The 12,187-nt window shown below is 41.6% G+C and overlaps 1 protein-coding gene across 1 annotated transcript in view; it reads left to right on the top strand.

The window, feature by feature from the left end:
- The window catches only part of ASAP1 (ArfGAP with SH3 domain, ankyrin repeat and PH domain 1), a 105,973-nt gene that overhangs the window by 65,581 nt on the left and 28,205 nt on the right, over positions 1-12,187 (top strand). Inside the window, exons 17-18 of the mRNA XM_008587499.1 lie at positions 7,558-7,596; positions 9,322-9,492. Coding sequence (XP_008585721.1) covers positions 7,558-7,596; positions 9,322-9,492 — 210 coding nt within the window. The remainder of the gene's footprint in view (positions 1-7,557; positions 7,597-9,321; positions 9,493-12,187) is intronic.

The following is a 12,187-nucleotide window of genomic DNA, read 5'->3' as shown; positions in this document are numbered from 1 at the left end:
GAAATTGGAGGATGCCCTTAGAGAACATGGCAGGGGGGAGGAGGAAGAGGAGCCATGGAGCAGGGAATGCCTTGAGGACAGGTCCGTATCTGGAGCACGGCACTGGCACACAAAAGAGGACTCAAGTGAGTCCCCAGAATGAAAGGTGGGTGAATAAAAGGCACCAGTGGGTGTCCACAAAACAGTTTTCAAGGACTTTTTCTGATAACGGCTTAATGTAAAAGTGAATGTATGGCTTTGCTTCTCACCCTGCAGAACACTAGACCTCTTGTACACCTCTGTTTGAGAGCAGGGGACACTTTTTCATGGTGAAAAACACTGTCTTGGATGACTCAGCCTATCTGAATGTGACAGCTGTTGCTAAACTAACATGTAAACCCTCAGGAAGAGTGAGATACACTGTCTCCTATTAGACCTTCGAATTATTTAAATAACCTCAAAGTTATGCATAGCAGCTTTGGAAGACTAGACCCATATTTTTAAGAAGAAATAGAAGATAATTTGACATAGTAGCCAATATTAGTGCCAAATGAGATTTGGGGTGTTTTCTTCTTACTTCCTCAGGCCCCTGACAGTTAAGGAAGAGTTAAGGCTGTCTGAATCACTTCTGTATCTCCTCCACCACTATTAATCTTGCCTCCCCACCCTTTTCTGTTAGGTTTTATGCTGTGTTCTCTCTTCTTTTATTTCAGCTTTTTTTATCCTGCCAAAATTGCTTCTTTCCTGAATGAGTCAATACTCAGATTTATTTTGTATATGACATCTCCTTCAGTGCTTTGGTACTGGTTAATAATTTCACAAGTCTTCTGAACTCTTTAAGTCAAAAAAAAAATCGTCAGCTTTCTGGGGTCTAATGTAGCATTTTTCAACCTTTTTAAGCTCATGCCCTGCCAGCCAACATTTTGTAGCATCTTCCTTTCTGTAGCTTCTATTACAAAATAATAGGTTTGTTTTCCAGATATGAAATCATTTTATGGTATTATCCATTCATTTTCAAACTTAATTCTGTTCCTACCTGCTATTCTCCCTCCCCCCCAAACAGACACACACCTATTTTTTGATCAGTTGCCCTCAATGAGATATACTCTCCTCCTTAAGAATCACTGGCCTTAGGAAGATAGTAGAAGTTTATTCATCCATTTTTTCAATAAATATTTACTATATACCAGTCCAGAGAAAAGTCAGGCCATAATAGAACCTGCAGTCTGATGGGAGAGTCAGTAAATAAGTAAACAACATGTAAATAATTAGAGATTATAGTCAGTGATAGGAAGGAAGTCACACAGAAGTATAATGGCCTGTGAAGGAGTAATCCCTTCGTTTTTGAAATGATGATTCTGGAGGCTGGCTTTTGCTTGGTTTGTGGTTACAGGATGACATTTGAAAAGCATGCTGATTGTAATTTTAGGAATGGGTTTTTTTTAATATATATATTTAGGTGTAGGTGAATGATTTTCCAGAAGGACAAGTTTTCTGAGCTAAGTGGAAAGGTTTCCTTGTTGTTAAAGATGGAGTCCTATTTGATCAGATTTTCTCAGACTACCTCTGTAGTCTTAAGAATATATTGTTTTCCCATAAGAGGGTTTTGGTTATCTGGAAGAATGTCATTTCTAGGGAAGGTCTCCAGAGATGGCTGCCACCTTTTGAGAAACTAAATGGTTGGGCCCAGAAATGTGGAACAAGGACTTTGGCCTGAAAGCTGCCTGTGGGCCTGCCAGGGTGAGCACAGAAGCTTCTGAGATACCCAGTGTCTTTGTGTGGGTGAGCTTCCTGAGCCCTGGCTGCATGCTAGACACACTTCTGAGGTGGAGACCTCAGTTAGAGGCATCCCCAAGGCTGAAGACGTTGAGATGCTTGTGGCAGCACAGCTCGGGTAGGTTCAGCGGGGACCACTTGCGTTGAAGGCATTGCAGAATGTCCAAATGGAGTGACCAGGACACCATTGGAGACATGAGAAGGGACCCAGGCAGTGGCACAGTCAGGATCAGGGCTGGGGAGGCCATCTGCACAGGGAAGACGGCTATTGCCAAAGGAGAGCAGTGAAGAGTAGAAATTGGAGGATGCCCTTAGAGAACATGGCAGGGGGGAGGAGGAAGAGGAGCCATGGAGCAGGGAATGCCTTGAGGACAGGTCCGTATCTGGAGCACGGCACTGGCACACAAAAGAGGACTCAAGTGAGTCCCCAGAATGAAAGGTGGGTGAATAAAAGGCACCAGTGGGTGTCCACAAAACAGTTTTCAAGGACTTTTTCTGATAACGGCTTAATGTAAAAGTGAATGTATGGCTTTGCTTCTCACCCTGCAGAACACTAGACCTCTTGTACACCTCTGTTTGAGAGCAGGGGACACTTTTTCATGGTGAAAAACACTGTCTTGGATGACTCAGCCTATCTGAATGTGACAGCTGTTGCTAAACTAACATGTAAACCCTCAGGAAGAGTGAGATACACTGTCTCCTATTAGACCTTCGAATTATTTAAATAACCTCAAAGTTATGCATAGCAGCTTTGGAAGACTAGACCCATATTTTTAAGAAGAAATAGAAGATAATTTGACATAGTAGCCAATATTAGTGCCAAATGAGATTTGGGGTGTTTTCTTCTTACTTCCTCAGGCCCCTGACAGTTAAGGAAGAGTTAAGGCTGTCTGAATCACTTCTGTATCTCCTCCACCACTATTAATCTTGCCTCCCCACCCTTTTCTGTTAGGTTTTATGCTGTGTTCTCTCTTCTTTTATTTCAGCTTTTTTTATCCTGCCAAAATTGCTTCTTTCCTGAATGAGTCAATACTCAGATTTATTTTGTATATGACATCTCCTTCAGTGCTTTGGTACTGGTTAATAATTTCACAAGTCTTCTGAACTCTTTAAGTCAAAAAAAAAATCGTCAGCTTTCTGGGGTCTAATGTAGCATTTTTCAACCTTTTTAAGCTCATGCCCTGCCAGCCAACATTTTGTAGCATCTTCCTTTCTGTAGCTTCTATTACAAAATAATAGGTTTGTTTTCCAGATATGAAATCATTTTATGGTATTATCCATTCATTTTCAAACTTAATTCTGTTCCTACCTGCTATTCTCCCTCCCCCCCAAACAGACACACACCTATTTTTTGATCAGTTGCCCTCAATGAGATATACTCTCCTCCTTAAGAATCACTGGCCTTAGGAAGATAGTAGAAGTTTATTCATCCATTTTTTCAATAAATATTTACTATATACCAGTCCAGAGAAAAGTCAGGCCATAATAGAACCTGCAGTCTGATGGGAGAGTCAGTAAATAAGTAAACAACATGTAAATAATTAGAGATTATAGTCAGTGATAGGAAGGAAGTCACACAGAAGTATAATGGCCTGTGAAGGAGTAATCCCTTCGTTTTTGAAATGATGATTCTGGAGGCTGGCTTTTGCTTGGTTTGTGGTTACAGGATGACATTTGAAAAGCATGCTGATTGTAATTTTAGGAATGGGTTTTTTTTAATATATATATTTAGGTGTAGGTGAATGATTTTCCAGTTGTGAATTATTGGATTGATGGATTTTGTCATATCCAGCCTTTTGCTTTTGTCTCTGTATCATACTGCCATCTTGATGTGTGGAAGTAATTGCATACTGGCAGTTCTGTTTCTGTGAGACTGGGATTAACCTTCCTGCCCCCATTCAATTTCCTTTCTAGGTCCAACTGGCCCACCTTCAACACTCCCTCTAAGCACCCAGACCTCTAGTGGCAGCTCCACCCTATCCAAGAAGAGGCCTCCTCCCCCACCACCCGGACACAAGAGAACCCTATCCGACCCTCCCAGCCCACTACCTCATGGGCCCCCAAACAAAGGCGCAGTTCCTTGGGGTAAGTTATCCTAAAGTCAGGCCCAAAGCTGCTGGGTCCAGGCAGTGCATGGGCCTTCACTGGACAGAGGACTGTTAGCACATTCAGGAAACATGTGGATGTATACTGCGTGAGGATTCATATCTGCGTGAGTGTGATTATACCTTCCTCTTAAGGCCAAGAAACATAATAAAAAAAATTTAGGGTCACTAAAAACTATTAATAGTAATAAATAATAGTAATAAGGTGCTGAGCATTTCCTAAATCTCATTTAGTCATAATAACCTTGTGAGGTAGGTGTTAATCTCACTTACAGGTGAGGAAATAAAGGCTTAGAATAGCAAAGTAATCCATTCTCTTCACAACAGCCAGAATGGCTTTTTTATAATAAAATGTAAATAAGATCATGGTAACTCTTCTCCTTAACACCCTTTAAAGATTTCCTGTTGAGCTTCAGATCAATGCAGACTCCTTATACCAAGGGCCTACAGGGCGCCTGTACAATCAGGTTCTTATCTCCCAACCCCTTTCATGCTGCTCTGCTCTCACCACTGGCCTCCTTACACTTCTAGGGTACATCATGCTCTTTTCCTCCTGAGGGCCCTTCCACTCCCTGGGACTCTGTCAGGCTCTCTGAAAGGCTGGCTCCCTTTCATCCTTCATTCTCAGCTTGGATGTTTTGTCTCCCTGACCCTCCTCTCTGAAAGAGCTTCCTTCTTACCCATTTCCTCCAGAGTCCCTTATCACAGCTAAGCAATATTGTATTTGTGTCTTTCTCTGCAATATAATGTAAGCTCCAAGAGAGCCAGGACCTTGTCTGTCTTGTTCTTGCCTGTGTTTACTGGAATCATGCCTGGCACACAAGTGGATACTCAGCAATCACTTGAGAATGAATAAACTTACCCAGAGTCAGCTAGCGTAATCACTTCAGTTATATTAACTACAAATGACAAATTCCTAACTACAAGGAATATAATTTTCATCTTTACTGCTAGCCTGTCAGACGTTTAGGGGTCACCCCGTTGCCCAGCTGGGTCCTGGCCCACACCAGGCACACAGAGAAGCTTTGCTGAGCCAGCGTGCTATTTTGCATTTCTCACCTCTTCTTGCCAATGAGTTTTGTTGTGTGTTTTTTTGTTGTTGTTAGTTTTTTAATTGTGCTTATCATGCTGATAGGTAATTCAGCTTAATGCTTTTAAAGTCAGGGCCGACCCGTGGCTCACTCAGGAGAGTGTGGTGCTGATAATACCAAGGCCACAGGTTCGGATCCCTATATAGGGATGGCCTGTTCGCTCACTTGGGAGAGTGTGGTGCTAACAACACCAAGTCAAGGGTTAAGATCCCCTTACTGGTCATCTTTTTTAAAAGAAATGCTTTTAAAGTCAAAAACCTGTGTCAAGTGTTCTGAATTTTTCAAGTTTTTGGAAAAAACCATACTACAGATTGCCACACCTCTTTATCATCTGGCTCGAATGCCTCAGGATGTGTGAGTACTTAAATACGCTTATGTGTTTAGCTACTCATTCTTCCACTGAACGTACTTATTTGGGGTAATTACTATGCCTGTTGCTTGGGCCTTCTCAATCCATATGCTCATGGACCTTATGGTCNGCACTGGCACACAAAAGAGGACTCAAGTGAGTCCCCAGAATGAAAGGTGGGTGAATAAAAGGCACCAGTGGGTGTCCACAAAACAGTTTTCAAGGACTTTTTCTGATAACGGCTTAATGTAAAAGTGAATGTATGGCTTTGCTTCTCACCCTGCAGAACACTAGACCTCTTGTACACCTCTGTTTGAGAGCAGGGGACACTTTTTCATGGTGAAAAACACTGTCTTGGATGACTCAGCCTATCTGAATGTGACAGCTGTTGCTAAACTAACATGTAAACCCTCAGGAAGAGTGAGATACACTGTCTCCTATTAGACCTTCGAATTATTTAAATAACCTCAAAGTTATGCATAGCAGCTTTGGAAGACTAGACCCATATTTTTAAGAAGAAATAGAAGATAATTTGACATAGTAGCCAATATTAGTGCCAAATGAGATTTGGGGTGTTTTCTTCTTACTTCCTCAGGCCCCTGACAGTTAAGGAAGAGTTAAGGCTGTCTGAATCACTTCTGTATCTCCTCCACCACTATTAATCTTGCCTCCCCACCCTTTTCTGTTAGGTTTTATGCTGTGTTCTCTCTTCTTTTATTTCAGCTTTTTTTATCCTGCCAAAATTGCTTCTTTCCTGAATGAGTCAATACTCAGATTTATTTTGTATATGACATCTCCTTCAGTGCTTTGGTACTGGTTAATAATTTCACAAGTCTTCTGAACTCTTTAAGTCAAAAAAAAAATCGTCAGCTTTCTGGGGTCTAATGTAGCATTTTTCAACCTTTTTAAGCTCATGCCCTGCCAGCCAACATTTTGTAGCATCTTCCTTTCTGTAGCTTCTATTACAAAATAATAGGTTTGTTTTCCAGATATGAAATCATTTTATGGTATTATCCATTCATTTTCAAACTTAATTCTGTTCCTACCTGCTATTCTCCCTCCCCCCCAAACAGACACACACCTATTTTTTGATCAGTTGCCCTCAATGAGATATACTCTCCTCCTTAAGAATCACTGGCCTTAGGAAGATAGTAGAAGTTTATTCATCCATTTTTTCAATAAATATTTACTATATACCAGTCCAGAGAAAAGTCAGGCCATAATAGAACCTGCAGTCTGATGGGAGAGTCAGTAAATAAGTAAACAACATGTAAATAATTAGAGATTATAGTCAGTGATAGGAAGGAAGTCACACAGAAGTATAATGGCCTGTGAAGGAGTAATCCCTTCGTTTTTGAAATGATGATTCTGGAGGCTGGCTTTTGCTTGGTTTGTGGTTACAGGATGACTCTTTGATCTGATTACTCCTAAAATCACCTATACATACTACAACTTTGCTCAGAGATGTAGTTCTATTAGCAGTTGTCTTTGGTAATTTTTGTTTCCAAACAGGATTTGGAATCTGAGCGACTTTTCAAATGCACTGCATCAGAAAGTCCCTAGATGGCAATAAAGATGAAATCGCTAGAGAATCTCATCGTCTATTATCTATTATCCATTTATTTCCAAAAGAAAAGTTACATTTCCTGATACTGAGCATTTGTCATTGTTTTCCTCATGTGCCAAGCATAGGAAATACGGCCCTGGCTTTCAGGAACCAGCAGCATCCTTCGATAGCATGAGCACGTCGCCAGTCCCAGACACCTGAGTGTCTCAGCTTCACCCCTCATGGCTGTGTAACCTTGATCACGCCAAGCCTGTGCTTTCTTGGCTGTAAAATGGGGACAATAATACCTTACCCACATACTCCACAGGTTTGTTATGAAACATAAACGCATTTAGAAAACTACAAAGCATTGTACAGATGCAAGGCCATAACAGCAATCACTTTATTGTTACAAAAATAAAATAGTTTCTGATACCATAATTAGGCATTGATTTGTGGTAACCATAAGGCTTCCATCATGTATCACACCAGTAGGACACAGTAACTTATATAGCTATAGCCATTTAATCCTAAAGCAGATTATAATTTTACCGAGATTAACAGTGTTTACTTCCAAAATTAGACTATCTTTGAGAAATAATGGTTTAAATGAATGTTGGTACAGACCTGTAACTGATAATAGGAAATATCAAAGCTTACTTTAGCAAGAAAGGAGGCCAGCGGTAATTAAGCTTTTCTTTTAATACACAGAATGTAAAAAGCTCTTCTGGAGCCTTTCTGGATCACCAGGTATCTACTATACTGTGTTAAACATTTGGTGGGGGGCCGGCCCGGTGGCGCACTGCTACAGTGCGCCGCTTGGGAGCGCGGTGGCGCTCCCGCCGAGGGTTCGGATCCCACATACAGACCGGTTTCTGCTCACTGGCTGGGCGAGGGGCGGGCGCAGCACCGAGGGTTGCGATCCCGTTGGCCGGTCCCGGTCCGGTACGGGCGCGACACTGAGGGTTGCAGTCCGTTGCCGGACACGAAAAAAGACAAAAAGGAAAAAAATTAAAAAAAACATTTGGTGTGGCAGGGCCTGTGGCTCACTCAGGAGAGTGTGGTGCTGATAACACCAAGGCCACAGGTTCAGATCCCATATAGGGATGGCCAGTTAGCTCACTAGGTGAGCGTGGTGCTGACAACACCAAATCAAGGGTTAAGATCCCCTTACTGGTCATCTTTTAAAAAAATTTTTTTTTAATTTAAAAAGAAAGAAAAAAATGTGGTGTGGCAGTGTTCTTAGCTTTTTGTTAGTTTGTTGCCCCCCGACCCCCCGATGTTTGCAGAAGCAGTAGTCCACGAACACAGTTAGACCATATACCCAGTAAGTATTTGTCAAAGTCCCTAGCATATTGTGCCTGATGCACACCAGCTACTTCAGTGTCACGTTGAATAAACAAAACTAAGAACATATACAATACTCCAACAACAGCTTTTTAAAGACAGACCCCATTTTTTAAAACATTATTTCAAAAAAGTCAACTTTTGCAGTAATTTTTTTTGTGCATATGTAGAATATTAATGTCATTACGGCTATCCTGTCTTTACCTCCGGAGAAAGTTGAGTCTTTTTTTTTTAAGTCTATAGAAATCAATATCTAATTTATATAATTATTATTCAGACATCCAATGTGTAATAGGTGGTTTATGATTTTTAGAGCAATTCAGAACTGAAGGAAAAAAGTCTTTGGATTTCTCTTTTTTTCAGGTAACTCTTTTCAGTGGGTCCTTCATTATTTAGAAATGTCATTTTTTTAAAAAAAAAAAACTTCAGGCAGTTTTCTGACTAAAAGAATAGGTTTAATAGGGAAAACCTATTATATGAAGACTTTCATGTTTCACCCTGTCGCCCATACAAGGTTTAGCCTATACTCTGCTCTTTCTCTCCTGATTTTGCTGGTAGTGCTGTGTGCCTTCTTTCTCAGTGGATTTTGTGATGATTCCAGTGAGTTATTGGTGTAAAACTATGTATTTTATTTTTCCCATTGTACCTAAGTGATGATCTAAACTCACTGGCATTCTGTATTGACTGGTATTTTACTCCTTTAAAAGCACACACTCTCGGGCCGGCCCGTGGCTCACTCGGGAGAGTGCGGTGCTGATAACACCAAGGCCCCGGGTTTGGATCCCATATAGGGATGGCCGGTTAGCTCACTTGGGAGAGCGTGGTGCTGACAACACCAAGTCAAGGGTTAAGATCCTCTTACCGGTCATCTTTTTTTTTAAAAAAAAAAAAGCACACACTCTCCTTTCTTTTTTTTTAATTTTTTTTTTTTTTTTTTTTTTTTGGCCAATAGTTTTCTAAAACCCTATTTGTGAATTATTGGATTGATGGATTTTGTCATATCCAGCCTTTTGCTTTTGTCTCTGTATCATACTGCCATCTTGATGTGTGGAAGTAATTGCATACTGGCAGTTCTGTTTCTGTGAGACTGGGATTAACCTTCCTGCCCCCATTCAATTTCCTTTCTAGGTCCAACTGGCCCACCTTCAACACTCCCTCTAAGCACCCAGACCTCTAGTGGCAGCTCCACCCTATCCAAGAAGAGGCCTCCTCCCCCACCACCCGGACACAAGAGAACCCTATCCGACCCTCCCAGCCCACTACCTCATGGGCCCCCAAACAAAGGCGCAGTTCCTTGGGGTAAGTTATCCTAAAGTCAGGCCCAAAGCTGCTGGGTCCAGGCAGTGCATGGGCCTTCACTGGACAGAGGACTGTTAGCACATTCAGGAAACATGTGGATGTATACTGCGTGAGGATTCATATCTGCGTGAGTGTGATTATACCTTCCTCTTAAGGCCAAGAAACATAATAAAAAAAATTTAGGGTCACTAAAAACTATTAATAGTAATAAATAATAGTAATAAGGTGCTGAGCATTTCCTAAATCTCATTTAGTCATAATAACCTTGTGAGGTAGGTGTTAATCTCACTTACAGGTGAGGAAATAAAGGCTTAGAATAGCAAAGTAATCCATTCTCTTCACAACAGCCAGAATGGCTTTTTTATAATAAAATGTAAATAAGATCATGGTAACTCTTCTCCTTAACACCCTTTAAAGATTTCCTGTTGAGCTTCAGATCAATGCAGACTCCTTATACCAAGGGCCTACAGGGCGCCTGTACAATCAGGTTCTTATCTCCCAACCCCTTTCATGCTGCTCTGCTCTCACCACTGGCCTCCTTACACTTCTAGGGTACATCATGCTCTTTTCCTCCTGAGGGCCCTTCCACTCCCTGGGACTCTGTCAGGCTCTCTGAAAGGCTGGCTCCCTTTCATCCTTCATTCTCAGCTTGGATGTTTTGTCTCCCTGACCCTCCTCTCTGAAAGAGCTTCCTTCTTACCCATTTCCTCCAGAGTCCCTTATCACAGCTAAGCAATATTGTATTTGTGTCTTTCTCTGCAATATAATGTAAGCTCCAAGAGAGCCAGGACCTTGTCTGTCTTGTTCTTGCCTGTGTTTACTGGAATCATGCCTGGCACACAAGTGGATACTCAGCAATCACTTGAGAATGAATAAACTTACCCAGAGTCAGCTAGCGTAATCACTTCAGTTATATTAACTACAAATGACAAATTCCTAACTACAAGGAATATAATTTTCATCTTTACTGCTAGCCTGTCAGACGTTTAGGGGTCACCCCGTTGCCCAGCTGGGTCCTGGCCCACACCAGGCACACAGAGAAGCTTTGCTGAGCCAGCGTGCTATTTTGCATTTCTCACCTCTTCTTGCCAATGAGTTTTGTTGTGTGTTTTTTTGTTGTTGTTAGTTTTTTAATTGTGCTTATCATGCTGATAGGTAATTCAGCTTAATGCTTTTAAAGTCAGGGCCGACCCGTGGCTCACTCAGGAGAGTGTGGTGCTGATAATACCAAGGCCACAGGTTCGGATCCCTATATAGGGATGGCCTGTTCGCTCACTTGGGAGAGTGTGGTGCTAACAACACCAAGTCAAGGGTTAAGATCCCCTTACTGGTCATCTTTTTTAAAAGAAATGCTTTTAAAGTCAAAAACCTGTGTCAAGTGTTCTGAATTTTTCAAGTTTTTGGAAAAAACCATACTACAGATTGCCACACCTCTTTATCATCTGGCTCGAATGCCTCAGGATGTGTGAGTACTTAAATACACTTATGTGTTTAGCTACTCATTCTTCCACTGAACGTACTTATTTGGGGTAATTACTATGCCTGTTGCTTGGGCCTTCTCAATCCATATGCTCATGGACCTTATGGTCTAATGAGGGACACATACAGGTAATCACTTAATGTACATGCTCTTTACTGTCAGGATAAACATATTAAACAAATACTGTGGAAATGCTGAAAAATAGTGTCTCAAACTGCACGGGAAGGCAAGGGAAGGCCTCACAGAGGAATAGACATTTGAGACTGCTGTTAACGAATTAGTTTGCAGGAGAGACAAGGCGAGAACCATTGAAGCATGCAGACGCACACACACATAAATGCTGAGTGCGTCCTTGACAGTGTCAGAGGTCGCATTTCAAGGCCTTCAGGATCTCCAGATTTTGTCAGAAGAAAGGGGACTCCTCCCCCAGGGACACAAATCGCAAATTAACCTTCTTTCCAAATTTCACTAAATTTTGATCATCTTGCTTAATCAGTTTTATTTCTGTGCAAAGTTTATAATGCCTATAGTCACCTTATATAGACTCAAGCATTCCTTGAATAAATTTATCAAATTTCTGTTTTCAAATCATTACTATTTTAGATTTCTTTTTTTTCCCACATCACTCAGCAGCAGACTACCAACTGGCCTTTCTAGCTCCACTTCAGTGTTGGTCAAGGGGTGGGGGGGGGGTTCACTAAGAAACAAAGTCGTTATCACTTTAAGTTACCTCCCACCCAAGAGTGAGCTGGGAGCATTAGAGCCTTACACAGATGTGGGCACTGAGCCGTCAGCTGGTTTCTCACCAGCTACGAGCCTTTCATCTACACCCAGCCTTGAAGGACAAAAATCAACATCTATCCTCAGCAAAAGGGAAAATTCTCCACATGACACAGACTTTCTCACAAGCAACTCAAATGTTAATTCTGGCATTATCAGGGCTGTTCTTTGCATGCTGATGTGTGTGCATGTGTATGTTATTCTTAAACGCATCTTCTACAGGTCAGCAGGTGTGCACACCCACAGCTGAACTTCTTGTCAGGCAGGTTAAAGTTGCTCTGATCCTGTTGTTTATACTCTGTGTTATATGATCATTGCTTGGTATTATCCCTCCTGCCTCCTCCTGACATTGAGTTCCAGAAGCCACACAGACTGCTATCAGTGAGGCACATAGGAGATCAGCCTCCTAGGCAGCATTTCTCCATGGTGCCTGCA

The sequence above is a fragment of the Galeopterus variegatus genome, unplaced genomic scaffold, assembly GCF_000696425.1.
Source record: "Galeopterus variegatus unplaced genomic scaffold, G_variegatus-3.0.2 Scaffold4406, whole genome shotgun sequence".
Classification (NCBI taxonomy): domain Eukaryota; kingdom Metazoa; phylum Chordata; class Mammalia; order Dermoptera; family Cynocephalidae; genus Galeopterus; species Galeopterus variegatus.
The sequence above is the reverse complement of the archived record's forward strand: the minus strand, read 5'-3'. Positions and strand labels throughout refer to the sequence as shown.